At 43.8% G+C, this 15,174-nt stretch overlaps 1 protein-coding gene across 1 annotated transcript in view; it reads left to right on the plus strand.

The window, feature by feature from the left end:
* LOC141987193 (urea transporter 2-like) overlaps nucleotides 1-15,174 on the plus strand; it is a 243,472-nt gene that overhangs the window by 210,340 nt on the left and 17,958 nt on the right. The window contains exons 5-10 of the mRNA XM_074952308.1: nucleotides 831-959; nucleotides 3,784-3,976; nucleotides 7,714-7,861; nucleotides 9,256-9,390; nucleotides 9,547-9,596; nucleotides 10,946-11,114. Of these exons, the coding sequence (XP_074808409.1) occupies nucleotides 831-959; nucleotides 3,784-3,976; nucleotides 7,714-7,861; nucleotides 9,256-9,390; nucleotides 9,547-9,596; nucleotides 10,946-11,071 (781 nt within the window). The 3' untranslated portion in view covers nucleotides 11,072-11,114. The remainder of the gene's footprint in view (nucleotides 1-830; nucleotides 960-3,783; nucleotides 3,977-7,713; nucleotides 7,862-9,255; nucleotides 9,391-9,546; nucleotides 9,597-10,945; nucleotides 11,115-15,174) is intronic.

Raw genomic sequence — 15,174 nt, forward strand, 5'->3', positions numbered from 1 at the left:
CATGATAGGGTTGTGAGGTTAAGTATATAAAAGCAGTTTGAGAGCTAGTGGATGGACGTGTTATTTGAGCAGTTATAGGTATTTTATCTGGGCAGTCAAGTGCTCCCCTCAGCTATTGTACCTGAGCACATCACAGTCTTTAATGTTTATCCTCACAACACCTGCCTGAGGTAGGGCAGTGCCATTAAGCCATTTTTACAGAAAGGGAACTGAGGCACAGAGACACTAAGTGATTTGCCTGAGCTCACACAGGAAGTTTGGGGTAAAACGGGATAAAACCTGGGTCTCTCCAGTCTCGGGCCAGCACCTGAGCAACTGGACCAGCCTTTCTCTCCACAGGTTTTGGTTGCAGTTGCATGAGGGAAGAATTGTGGCCCCAATATTCAGGTAAAATAATCAATTAGGAGCGTGACTGTGGTTTGGGGCCTCAAGTAGTTTAGTGAGCAAGGAGGGGTAGCTTTCTGGTTATGTGCAATCTAGAACAGATTTCTTTTACGTTCAGATTTTCTGTTGCTGTTACAATGCAGTGTCTGTGGGTTATTAGAAATGTGCTGGGTAACCCACAAACTTTCAGCTGCCCTCTGAACATGGGGTACCAAGCAACACCATTGCTATGGCACCAATTGTGCTAACCCCAGCTACTTACTTGTGTGAATGGTCACATTGTTCATCAGCTCAATGTTGTCACTTTGCCAGATGTAGGACTTCTGGAAATTGCATTTCAGTGCAAGAAAGACTGATTCACTGGGATGCGGCTCTAGTGTATACAGGGCCTTTAGGGCCAATTGCTTTCTAGTAACCATTTCAAGTCAATTGTCTTTCTCCCACAGATCGGCCATAGCAGCAGGACTGTTCGGCTACAATGGGGTCCTGGTGGGACTGCTCATGGCTGTGTTCTCTGACAAAGAAGACTATTATTGGTGGCTTCTACTGCCAGTTGTTGTTACATCCATGGCTTGGTAAGTCACACTGGTTTTATTTTCTGTAGACCAAGCTAAACATTTCTAGTTCTTCTTTTCCTATATGACTCTCAGTGAACACTTATTGACACTAACAGGAGTTTTGCAAACACTTCAAGCATTTAGTTTCAGATTCTTTCTGTTAAATCCCACCCTACAGTTTCAGTTCTGATATTCACCACTTTCTGTCCTAAACTGTGCCATTTTGCTATGGGCTGTTAAACAGCTTCTGCATTGCACCTCAGAGGCGGATGCACATTGTTTGTTTGTTTGTTTGTTTGAGGAGTCATTCCTGTATGTGCATAGCTTGTGGTGAGCTTTGGCATCCTTTGCCATGAAATTTAAATGGTTTTTAGTGAACCTATACAATTGATTATAGCAAATGGGCAAAATGCTTCCCCAACTTACAACCTGTGCAAATGCATGAGGTCAGTGGATCAAACTCACTGCTGGTATAATCATACCCACCAGTAAAACTATGCTCACTTGCATCACTAAATCTGACCCAGTGGATTTGCACAGGACTGAATTTGATCCTGCCTTTCTTAGGTCTTTAACTAATACTCTACAAAATTAACCCATGTAAGTACACTTGATTCCAAGCAATGTATTCTTTAAAATTAAATTTAGCTTTTAATTGTGGCTTTTAATCATGTTACAGAATCAATTTTAATATAAATGTTTTAATCAAAATTAATTCAAGTTTTGCATTTTTAATGGCTTGTCTTAATAAGACGTAAATCTGTGTTGCCTTGTGCTCATCTTACAATTTTATTTCTATAGACTTCATAAATGAAGGTCTCATTGTACTAATCTCCTGAAACCCAGAACATTTTGCAGAATGTTGTAGCGTTTCTTAAATGCGGCCACCATGGCTGCATGCGGCCACCAGAGGCTTTTCTTGTGGCCACACAGCCTCCTGGGCAGTGATTGTGGGGGAGGGTACAAAGCAGCGCCCCCTCCCCTGAGCCACAAGGAGGAGTTGGACCCTGCCCCCCTCTGGAGCCATAAACACTGGAGGAGCAGACAACCAGACTGAGTTCCCCACCATTTTGGGGGATGGTGGGACTCAGGCTTCGAGCTTCAGCCCTGGAGTGGTGAGCAGAAGTCTCTGGCTGCTCGGCGCTGGGCTCCGGCCATGGGCTGAGCAGTGGCGGGCTCCATTCCCCAGTCTCAGGGCTCCATCCCTGGGCTCACCACCCCAGTTATTGCCCCTGGCACCCACTGCCTCCCCTGGGCTTACCGCTCCCTTCATCACCCCTGCTGCCTTCCTACCACCTCCCCATCCAAGGGTTAAGAGCAGGACGAGGCAGGGCAGGGGTAGGGGCTTGGGGGAAGTAGGCAGGTGGGGGGAGGGGTCTGGGGCTCAGCAGGGGGTTGAGCACGCCTGGAGGAAGCCGGCGCCTGTGCCCCTGGAGTTGTTTACTGTTTCAGCGACCCACCTTAATCTTTCCCCACCGCATTTAGTTTCTGGAGGAGCCGTGGTAACCCTTTCCCCCCTGCCTCCCAGACCCATACAATGGAACAGAAGCCATTCATAAATGTAATACAAAGGTCCCCAAAGCTACTGGGTTGCTGTGTCTGCCACAGAGCTATTTGAAAGATTTTAAAACTTGACATTTCAGCGACATTTTTGTCAAAACTTTGAAGTTCAGTTTACAAAAGAGCAACATGTTCTGTGAAAACGCTGTCCTACTTTTCAATCCGTTATAGAGCTATGGAGAAACATTAGAAATGTGGCATTTCAACAAAGAAAATGGCGGTGGGGGGGATTCACAGAAGCGCTGACCTCTTTTTCTACTCGTTCTCGCAAAGGAGTCTTCTGCACATTGCTCTGATAACTGAAATCCTTTTAAGAGAAATGCCTTGATCTGAGATTAAATAAGGATTATTACACAGTTTTCCTGTTGATCATAGCCACAAAAGGGGACATAGGATATTGCATTAGAAATGCCAAATGTTTTTGGTTAAAATCAGCACCAACTGAAAATCCCTCTAACACCCAAACTCACCTGTTAACTCTTTTTTAAAATACGGGCTACGTTGAGCTCTCTGCTAACTTCAGTGGATTTGCACAGGTGTAACTGAGAGCAGAAGTTGACTGTGCTTGGTCCTCAGCTGGTATAAATTGGCATAGCTCTGAAGCCAATAGAGACAAACTAATTTCCATCAGTGGGGTATCTGACTGGCCTAGACTTTCCACATGCTTTTAGATTTATTGATTCCAGTCAGGTCTAGGAGATGAATTATCAATATGCCACCAGAAAGACTGTTTGTATGATATATTCATCTAGACTGGAAACCAGGAGGTCTGGAAATCTCCCAAGAAATCCTGTTCTTGTGAGATCTGTTGCCCAATTTCCTGAGCCAAGAGGTTTGGACAAGGTTATATTAAGCATCCAGTCTTTTGGGTGTTTCTTAATGATGGATCTCCTAATATTTTGTGGCTCATTCACCACTGCTTTACATGCCAGGAATAAACCTAATTTATTTATCTTTTTTATAAAAAGGAAACTTGGACTTCAAATAATACTTTACAAATTAATGCGGCCTGATTGAAGTGGTGCTGAGCAACATCAATTCTCATTGGTTACAGGTGCTCATTTGGGGCTCATGCTTTAAGATGGTGCTAGGTAGCATTCTGTGAGTGCTTATCTCATGTAGGTCAAACTGATGTGAGAGATTCACTGATTGGAGTCTCCTAAGGAGATTAGAGTTTTCTGAGTTTCACTGGGACTTCGGACTGAAATGGTGGGGATATTTTTCACCATTCCAGCTGAGATAAACAAGCTGTAACTGTTTCTTTTTATTCTTCTCTTTTCAGCCCCGTTCTTTCCAGTGCTTTAGGTTCAGTCTTCAGGAAATGGGACCTTCCTGTTCTCACCCTGCCTTTCAATATTGCTGTGTCTCTTTACTTCGCCGCCACTGGGCACTACAACCTCTTCTTCCCTGCAACGCTCATTCAGCCTGTAACATCAGTGCCCAATATCACCTGGTCTGAAATCAAAGCGCCACTGGTAAGGTCCACTAAAGAAAGGAGAAATATTCCACACCCTTGCAAAAGATAAATAGGAGGGCTCTTGCCTCTAGGTAACAGGCTCAAATACAGCCCAGGTTAACAACATCTGAACCTCCTGAGCATCCAACATCTCATATGAAATGAATCGGTCATCTCTGCCCACTTCTTAAAAGAGGAGTAGCCACTTCACAAAAAACTCCACCAAAATGGCATGATCCCCAATTTTGGTGGTTTCAGGGGAAAGACTAAGAATTCAGACTGACCACGGACTTTGAACTACTCCCTCTACTTAGAGGTGGGCCTCACATGACCAGACCTAAGGCAAGTTGCGGGGACAGCTTGGGGAAAACTTGCACTTCAACTGTGCTTGTCCTGTGGTTGAATAGACACTGTCAGTCGGACACCTTTCACCAGAAGCTGACCCTATATTTGGGGTCGGGAAGGAATTTTTCCCTGAGTCAGTTTGGCAGAGACTCTGAGAGGTTTTTTCCCTTCCTCTGCAGTCTGGGGCATGGGTCACTTGCAGGTTTAAACTAGAGCAAATGGTGGATACTTTGTAACTTGAAGTCTTTAAACCATGATTTGAGGACTTCACTAACTCAGCCAGAGCTTAGGGGCCTGTTACAGGACTGGGTGGGCGAGGTTATGTGGCCTGTATTGTGCAGGAGGTCAGACTAGATGCTGATGATTTTCCCTTCTGAACTAAAAGTCATTGAACAACCAAAGAAAAGAAAGAAAAAACATGATCACAAACAAAGAACCTGAAACGCATTAACACTCAGGCACCTTTATACCACTCTGGCCATGTAAAGGGATGGAAAAGTTGGGAGTAAACTAAATTTCCACTGTCAAAGTGGCATAAAGGGGCCTTAGTGTAAATGCCATAATGTTCTAGGCAGGAATTCTAGGGGGTTACAGACTCAAATTGAAGGGGAGTAAACCAGATTGAATTTTGAGTTGATTTATATTAAGGTGAATCAACACTCTCATTATTTGCCATTCTTCATGGTTTAGACTCAGAAGTTCATGGGCCTTCTGCTTATTAAATGAAAAGGATTTTACATCTATCCCTCCAGGCCCACAAACAGCAATTCCAGGCCCCAGGGCCATCCCTAGCGGGGTGCGGGGCCTGGGGCGGAAATGACAAATCTGTCACTTCCGGGACTGACCCGTCACTTCTGGGACCAACCGTGTTGGCCAATCGCGCCGGCCCGCAGGACACCCCAAAGCACGGGGCACGGAGCAGTCACCACCACACGAGCGCCTAGGAGTCCTGCGGCCCACCCAGGTGATTTTAAAGGGAATGGGGACACCCGGCTGCCCCGCTGCCATGGTAGCAGCGGCCGGGGCTCCTTGAGCCCTTTTAAATCACCCAGGCCCCTTGGCAGTAGCTGCCCTTTGCCCTCCCCTCCCATTGGCAGGCATGTATCCTTCACTTCTTGCATGTGTCTGCTTTTAGTGTTCGGAGTCACAGGTAAGAATGCTCCCTGGCTTTCTCTGTGCAGGGTGTATTTGTGATCCAGGATTCCAGAAGATATTAGGGGGAGTTAGTAAAGCTATGCTGACTCAGTAGATGCGTGATGAAACTCTGGGTATTTTTTCCATTTTTTTTTTTCAAATTTGCCGGTTTTATTTAATTAAAAGTCTGAGGAATTATTACAGTATCTAGCACCATGCTCCAGATTCTAGAAGGACACCGAACATACGTACCTGGGAGGAAACCCACATTCTGTAGAAGGAGCTATGATATTCTGGGGTGCAATCCAGATCAGTGAGAGGCTGTGTCACCCCTGCCCTGCAAACTCAGGTGCCTCACCATGCTTTGCTGCTCTCGCTCCCAGCTGAGCCCCTCCCAAACAGCCTGCCAGCATGCAGGTCACACCCTGAGTGTCTGTGTATTGCTTCAGCCTGCCAGCCACACATCAGTCACACACTGGCTTTCACCATCCTTGGTTACCACTTGCCGGATGACCCCCAGCACACTCACAGTCCTGGATTTCCCCCCAAAACATGTGTTCTATACTGTCTAGCTGTCTCCTGGACAGTCCAGACATATTACCTCTGTAGCCCCCTCTAAGGGGATCAATATACAACAGTCCGCTACCATAAATGAAGTTACCCAAACAATTCACAACACTGGATTGGTTTTAATTGAAGAATAAAATGCATTTATTTAACTACAAGGAGATAGGTTTTACATAAGGACAAATATAAGGCACTAAAGTCAGAAATGGTGATGAGAAATAAAGATAAAACACTTCCTAGCACTGAACTTGACAAACAAGACTTGGTTCAAGGTGAGATCTCATACCACATGTTTCCAGTAATATTGGCTAGCATCTGCTCCCAAAGTCCAGCATCGGTGTCTTTTCTCTTCTTAGGTCAAAAGGAGAGAGATGTATAGGGAGAGATAACTGGAGATGGTTTTTCCCATCACTTTTATTGGTCAGTCACCCTTTGAGATGCATTTTCCTGGGGCTTCCCTCTAGGTAAAGCTCATTCCCACTCTGAGGTTGGAGTCAAAGAGTATGGAGGTGAAAGGGATTCCATGCTGTTGTTTGCTAAGATGCAAATCTCTTTGTTCTTGCCCCCCTTTCCTTGCCAAAGAATGGTCACTTAACATGGGATTGCCTATCAACCTTGAAGACACCTGAGTAATGGAATCAACTTGCCCTTTGTCTTTGAAAAACAGGTTTATCCACTCCCCAGCTTGTCTGGTAAACCTGTTCAAACCCATTTCAGTCATGAGTTAAGCTAATGTTAATAACTTTACATATAATGTTGCTACACACATTTCACCATGATATTATTGACCAGCAAGTTATTCATTTTCAAATGATACCTCACAAGGCATATTTTGTACAGATATTATTACAAAGCTGTATAGGATGTGAATACAGGGGTACATTCCATCACAGGAGCATGCATTGAAAATTATCTGTGACAATTCTGGTTGTTCCTTAAAATGAAAGAGATTCCAGGCTGTAGGCTATCCATGGTTATGAGCTATAGGGAGGCATTCTGAGGCAAGGATGACTGGTCAGTTGGTGTGGCCTGCATGTTTATAGGGATACTCCTCAAGAACTGGTCTTTTTCCATGCACAAGGAGTGGGACTAGCTTGCAGAAAGAATCATCCCAGGGAACTGTGTCACAGTTCCTGATGACTAGACCATGGGGTACGTTATCACTGGTTTGGAGAATATGTCCACTACAGCTGGTTGGAAAATGTTTGTCAGCATATCTTTTCAACAAAAACTGCCATTTTCATCTAAATAAAAACACTTAGAAAAATGTTTTTGATTTTTGATGAACATTCCCAGAGGGAAAAAAGCTATTTAAAAATGAAGAAATTCATTTCTGAACATTCTTGTTTGGGGGATTGTTCCAAAATTTCATTTCAGATTTTATTTAATTTTTCTATTTTTCTATTATTTGTACATTACTTCACAACATGTAGCATGCACTACTACTAATGAAATGTCATAATAGGATATCATATAATAGTTGAAAAAGTCTGTTTTCATTTTATTTTATTTTTAAAATTACTAAGGGCAGCTGCTACTTAGTACTGCCTGAAACACCTTATCCTCTTTTCTAGGGTGAAGTGTCTCCTGTTTGTGTTATAATGCCACAGTTTGACACTTTGACCCCGTGCTTTCTAACAAACAGACACTGAAATAATTGCCATTTTGCCTTGATTATAATAATGTGTCCTTTTCAAACCAATGTCGCAGCTGCTACAATCCATTCCAGTTGGCATTGGTCAGGTGTACGGCTGTGATAATCCCTGGACTGGTGGCATCTTCCTGGTTGCTTTACTCATCTCCTCTCCACTCATTTGCTTGCATGCTGCAATCGGATCAGCAGTGGGGATGCTGGCAGGTACTAACCAATGACCATGACTTACCAAGGTTATTTTTTTCAGAGTAACAGCCGTGTTAGTCTGTATTTGCAAAAAGAAAAGGAGTACTTGTGGCACCTTAGAGACTAACCAATTTATTTGAGCATAACGAAAGCTTATGCTCAAATAAATTGGTTAGTCTCTAAGGTGCCACAAGTCCTCCTTTTCTTTTTTCAAGGTTATTTTTGTAATTTATAACATTTACCAGTACCTTGACTGCAGTTATTACATAGTTCTGTCCAACACTTTGTGGCTTCTGCTTGCATGGGTCTGGACATGGTTTTGATTTGCAGTCAAATCCTTGAGCTTGGATCTCAATTTTGGGTTTTATTCAAACCCAATATGGTGAAGGCAAAACTCGGAAGAAAAGAGTAGAGTTCTGAAAAAGCTCTGTTCATTGCAAGTTTTTGTGTTCTACCAAGGAGACCTGCTGTAGCTCTATGACTAGTCATCACTAGTTATGTTATGAAACCAAGACTCATCCACTATGCCCATCTTGGAAAATTTGTACCCATCCAGAGATGGCAGTAAGTGTTGTGTTGTGCTTTGGACCCATAAGTGTTTTGCAGAAGACTCAGGCCATTTTCTTTCTATATTTCATCTGGTTTGGGATGGTTGCTACGTTTTGCACAGGTCTAGTATTTAATCCAAATGATTCAGCAAGTTTTCCTACAGGGGAAGGTGAGGAGAGGAAGGGGTGGGAGAAGGGGAATCATAAACAAGAAAGCGAATGGAGGAGTCACAGTGGGAAATGGATTAGTCCAAACAAGTGGTGATATGAGCATCCAAATTCAAGTTATCAGAGCTGGTAATGTCTCAGGGTGGCCTGGTCTCCGGAGGTAGTGCTTCCCTGTTTGCTGGTGATGCTGAGTCCAGTGAGAAATCTCCAATGAGCTCTTGTAAGGCCAGCCCAGGAAAAGACCCTGAGTTACTGTCCTGCTGGTGAAAGCCCACATAGGTGGAGACTGACTGGGTCCCAGCATCCCTGGCAGCTTGGGACCATGGGAGATCAGCTAGGAGGTCCTGCTTACTTCCCTGCTGCTGCCTGGGCTACTATTGTGCCAGGACTGGTTAATTTTCTTGAGCCAGAACACCCATTGAGCTTAGAAAGAGTTTTGCCTGAGTGAGAACTTTAGGACTGGTCCAAATTCTGGGCTTTATTACATCATCATAAATATGGACTAAGTATAGCCATTGACTTCAGCCTATTTCCTCCATATTAGCAATGGTGTGACTGAGAACACAGTTATCTTTGAGTGCAGATGTAATGGGAAAATAATTCTGTGTTGATGCCAAGGAATTTGTGAAGAATAATATCTGATATCTAAAACTTGGCTATAGCTAGATATCATAAACTGTGTCTTTTGCCTTACAGCGCTGACCATTGCAACACCATTTGACAAGGTCTGCTTTGGCTTGGGGAGTTACAACTGTGTGCTTGCTTGCATTGCAATCGGAGGCATGTTCTATGCTCTTACCTGGCAGACACACTTCCTGGCACTTGCCTGTGGTATGTATCCTACAGGATGTGGAAAGCAGAAATCCAAAGCATGCAAAATAGCAGTGGGAATTCTGCAGATTTAGTGTCAGTTGTAGCCGTGCTGGCAAAAGCGTGCGCATCCACTGCTCTTGTATAGTCTTCATAGTGCCTTTGTCCTTTTCACAGCATTATTTTGTGCCTATGCTGGAGCAGCCCTTGCTAATATCCTGTCTGTGGTAAGTTTATATGTATTTTGGCTTTGTCATAATATCAGAACACAGAAAATTTTGTATTACAGCAATGACAGTTTTGACAGCAATGGAGTAAGAATTCTGCAGTCCAGTGGGGTTTATTGTAGAGATTCTGTCTGGTATATTGTGAGATTATAGATGCTACTGCTGAGAGTAAGAGTTCAGAGAACTTCAAACCACGCTATCCTCTGTGTGTACTTGTGTATATAGTTGAATTCCAACAACCATTTCTGGAATGAGATACAACTTTTTCTACCCTTCCCTTTTCAGTTGCCCATAACTTTCCCAGACAAACTCCTTTTGGCTGGTATTTTCTTTATTTGTTCCCCATTTTTCCTTGCTTTGTCTCAATCCAATCATTTTTTGTTTAAAGTTTGTTGCAGCCATTTTTGGGGATTGTTAATGTGGAGAAAGAATATCTTTTCTCAGATGGTAAAAATATAAAATGTATGCCCATATAACTCAAAAATAGTTGAAACTAGAACCATCAAACTATGCTTGTTTTTTAGATCTCACTTGGGGGATCAAAACTAAAGCCAAGTTTGAAGACAATAGGTTTGGTAGCTTTAAATATATGAATGTTTAAAGACAGCAATTTCATATACACATATTAAAATGTACCCATCTGATTTCTTTGTTAACACACTGTATCTAGAGTGGTTTAGAGAAGAAAGCCTGTATAAATAGGATGCCTCTGTTACATACACCTGAATTAAGGATGCATCAGGAAAAGGATGGTAGGACCTGGTGTCCTCATTTTTAGAAGAATGCAGTTGGAGAGTCACAAGAACCCAAGATTTCAGAGTAACAGCCGTGTTAGTCTGTATTCGCAAAAAGAAAAGGAGTATTTGTGGCACCTTAGAGACTAACCAATTTATTTGAGCATAAGCTTTCGTGAGCTACAGCTTCATGCATCCGATGAAGTGAGCTGTAGCTCACGAAAGCTTATGCTCAAATAAATTGGTTAGTCTCTAAGGTGCCACAAGTACTCCTTTTCTTTTTAAGAACCCAAGAGTAATCTTGGTCAGATACATTTTTGCACCAATTTAATTTTAGACTTTTAGGGTCCCAATGGAAGTTGCTCCCTTTTTTCCCTTGTAACCTTGCCGGCTTTGCATTGCTATCTGTGTTGCCAGCAAGGGGTAGGGATATGAGTGTGTTTGGGGGGAATATCGGGGAGGAGAGATGAGGAAAGTGCATCATAATCGTCAAAACTGTTCTTTGAGAAAGTACATTCTTCTCAGGCTTCTGACTTAAAGCTGGCGAGTTAAGCAAAGGGAATAATAAAAATGTGATATAAAATTCTGTCAACACATTCTTTTTCCCCCACCCAGATTGGATTACCAGCCTGCACCTGGCCTTTCTGCTTCTCAGCACTTCTCTTTTTGCTACTAACTACAAATAACTCTGCAATCTACAAGCTGCCACTCTGCAAAGTCACTTATCCAGAAGCCAACTGAGTCTACTACCTGAGAATGAAAAGAAGAGAGCAGAAACCCACTGGTGATTAGCCAATACAAATGGGAGACAATTTGTGATCCCCAGTGTAGCTGCACATATTGATCTCAAAAGCACATGAATTAGAAGTTTCAGTACTATCTGTCAAACACACACACATGTCAGCAATTCATGTCTTCAGCAACTATGTGTTGTTCTATGAGGGCTGAGTTTATATATATCATATTTTGGAGGAAATGTTTGTTCATGATCTAAGCTTCATGAAATGCATTCAGGTAACATAATGGGTGCCTTACAGATGTATATGATACTAATTTGAAACAAATTATTATTATTAATAATAATAATATTGTAGGAGTTGACTTTTATTTTACATTTGCATGGTAGCACAATAAGGACCCAAACCAGACTAGGATTTTTGGATGCTGCCATAATATAACAATAATACTATGAGAAGAACCTTGTAATGATCAGTGGTTAAAATCAAGAAGTAGTATGTTAGTAATGCAACAGAAAGACTGACTGATTTACTCTTTTGGGATCACATAAATCTTGTCTAAGCCCCCAAATCCCATAATTAAATCCATAGTATAAATTGTTAAAATACTTATTGAATTCATCATCTTTCTCTGTAGTCTGCTGTCTTTTCCTTATTTTACATTGCAATTAAGATATTCATATTTTCCCTCTATCATCAGACTAGGGAAATGACTTACTTATAATTGTGTTTGGCCATTAACACCATCTTCTCCATCATACAAACAGAAAAATAACAATCCCCAACGAAAAACACAAAAGAGTGTTATATCTTTTCTCTGTTATATCTTTTCTCTCCATTGTCCTATCAGGACAACCCCTCTAAAGCAGAGGTAATGAACAAATAGCCAAGTCAAATATTCCCATTGGATTGGTTCACAACCTATTTATCCAGATGAAGCACTGGACTTAGTGCCAGTTGTGGGACATTCTCTGGGCCTGGCTCTCTGTTGCATTGCACCTTAGGGTGGTTATTTACGTGAGTGCAAAATGAGTGGAGAAGAGAACTGGTTGGGAATTTTTCAACACAACATTTTTTGTCGGAAAAAGCCAATTCATCAGAACCAAAACTTGTTGCAGAAAAGGGGTCTGTTTCGATACATTTTTCAACTCAAAAATTTTGAGAAGTAAAGTTCTGAAACTGTCAGAATGTTTTGTTTCAACATTGTAAAGAATTCCAATGTTCTGGTTCAAAGTGACTCTTTATTTCAAAATGCACACTGATCGTAGTAAAAAAAAAATTTTTAACTGTCAAAATTAAAATGTTTTGAAATTATGAAAAAATGTTTCACATGACCAAAAATATTTGCGGGGGGGGAAGGGATTTTCAGTTAATGAAATTTTGAGATTTCCACTTTTTGTTCTGATTCATGAAGGGACATTTTTCATTATCCTGAAAATGTTCACAGGATAGGAAAACCATTCCCCTCCCAGCTCTTGTCAAGAACTCTACCAAAACAGAACGGCAGCGTTTTGCACCTGCTTTGCCCTCTCTTGGCTAAAAAAGCCTTTGTGCCAAGCATAAACATAGACCCAAGTGGGCTTAAGTACTAAAATCAGATCCTACAAGATAAAGCTTCACCTAAAAACTGAAGGAACATAAGGCTTAAGTGAAATGAAGAAGCAGAGAATGAGATGATCTCGTACATCTCCAAACATCCTTTAAGACAAGGCAAAAGAAGAAAAATCCCAGAAGGTTTCTGACAGTGTTAATCAAAACTCTTCTGCCATACTTGGCCAAAGACAAACTGAGACATAGTGGAGCAGACACAACCTGACATACCTCCCACTGACATGACATTCCCCCTAGCTGATATCCCCTCGTAATTACCCAAACTGAAAACTTAGCCAGCACACAAGGGTTCACATGGCAATAATTGCACGGGCTCTTTAATGTTTGTAAAAGGTCCAGACTTCTCGTTTATGTCTCACCTGCAAGGCAGAACCTCCACAGCACAGTACTAATACTAAGCTGGTTCAGTACCAACTCAGCTGGCAGAGTGCCACCGTGACGCTGGCGGACCTGGTGCCTGCTCTTGCCACGGCTGTAGGCCTCAGCCGAGCACTGACTAAATCACTGCAGGAAACTAGTCTGTTTCACCTGTGTGTTAGTATGGTTAGATGAGTATTGGACTGGTAACAATGTGTTTAGTGTTTAGACTTTTTGAAATGCTTGTAAGTTGCTGCAGGCATTAATCTTCTTTATAATATCTTTATCATAAGCTATAAGGTAATATTTAAGTTTGGCTTTATAACTGTAAAAAGTTTGCTGTGAAACTGTGAACCCAGTCAGCAGTAGTATAAGGGCCCTACCATCAATCAAACCCTGACCCCGCCCCTTGGCCCCTCAGCCCCGCCCCTTGACCTCTTAGCCCCACCCACCGGAAGTCCCGCCCCATGGGTTATTACTTCCGGGGTCAAGGCTGCCACATGACCGGAAGCAAGGTGTGTCATGTGACACCCACCCCACCCCTTGACCCCTTTAGCCCCACCCCTTGACCTCGGCCCCCCCCCCACCGGAAGTCCTGCCCCATGGGGTATTACTTCCAGGGTCAAGGCTGCCACGTGACCGGAAGCAAGGTATGTCATGTGAACCCTCTAACAACTCCTCCCACTGCCCTCTACCAATCAGGATGGGTTTCGCCCCGTAGGACTTCCCCCCCAAGAGGAGCTTTGACCAATCAGGGCGAGTTCCGGAGGGGGGTGTCCTCTCCGGAAGTGGGTCTTGTGACCCCTCTAACAACTCCTCCCCCCCCCGCCACCAATCAGGATGGGTTTTGCCCCGTAGGACCTCCCAGAGAGGAGCTTTGACCAATCAGGGCGAGTTCCGGGGTGGGGGTGTCCTCTCTGGAAGTGGGTCTTGTGACCCCTCTAACAACTCCTCCCCCCACCCCGCTACCAATCAGGAGGGGTTTTGTTCCGATAGGACCAAGAGGAGATTTGACCAATTAGGATGAGTTCCGGGGGCGGGGTGACCCGTCCGGAAATGATTCGTGTGACCCCTCTAACAACTCCTCCCACCAACCTCTACCAATCAGGCCGGCCCGAGAGCAGATTTGACCAAAATAGGGCAGGTTCTGGGATGGGGTGAACCACCCAGAAGAGGGGCGTATGACCCCTCTGCCAATCAGAGCGCAGCACCATCACCCCATAAGGCCCAGCGTCGGGCAGAAGAGGCTGTCTTTTACCAAGAGCGCGTGTTTTAGAAATCGTGGAAACATGGACTCCTTCACCACCCCCGTGAGAACTTCGGACTTTGTTTTAGCCCCGAGGGCCTTCAACAAACCGCGGAGAAAGCGCTACATCAGCGACAGTTCCGAGGAGGAGGAGGGGGCAATTCAGGGGAGCCCTTTGGCCCAGCCATTGATGGATACCCCGGACCCTGAAACCCAGCCGCTTGTGGGGCCCCACGATGAGCGTGATGGCCTCTTGTTGGCCACCCCCCGGGAGGAGGAAGGTGATCGCAGCTCGGGGAAGTCACTAGTGGACAAGATGAACGCTCAGGTAAATGAATGCTTAAGAAGTGACGGTCGGGATGGGGTTGTAACGGGGCTAGGAACCAGGGATTGTGTAAATCAAAAACCGAGCAGTGGGGTGCATACGCTGTTTCTTTTTTGAAAAAAATCTCTTAACAGCTCAATGATGCCTTTCTAGAGGACCCGGAGACTCTGGACAGCGTTGCACCAAGCAGCGAAGATGAACCGGGCCCACCTTGTTTTTGCTCAACGCCAATACAAAATGTTGAAGAGGACTCCGAGGATGACGGCTATGAGGAGTTTAGGAGGAGGCTTGGCATGGAACTGACTGAGCCAGTGCCACGTCGTGAGCGTAACAAAGTCATGCAGACTATTGTACGCGTTGCTGTTTATTCTGTTCTTAATCACTGTCTTAGGGAAAAGCTTTTTGAAGATTGTGAGGGCTGTGTCATAGATGCACCAGGCCAGCGGCACCATGACTGTGTGACTTGGACTTCAGTGGATATAAACTGCAAGCTCCGGGGCCTGTGTGCTGAGCTGTGTTTGGAAAGCTTATTAAACACTGTGATTGCCATAGGTTATGCTATGCAATG

Source organism: Natator depressus, chromosome 5 (genome assembly GCF_965152275.1).
Source record: "Natator depressus isolate rNatDep1 chromosome 5, rNatDep2.hap1, whole genome shotgun sequence".
Taxonomy (NCBI): domain Eukaryota; kingdom Metazoa; phylum Chordata; order Testudines; family Cheloniidae; genus Natator; species Natator depressus.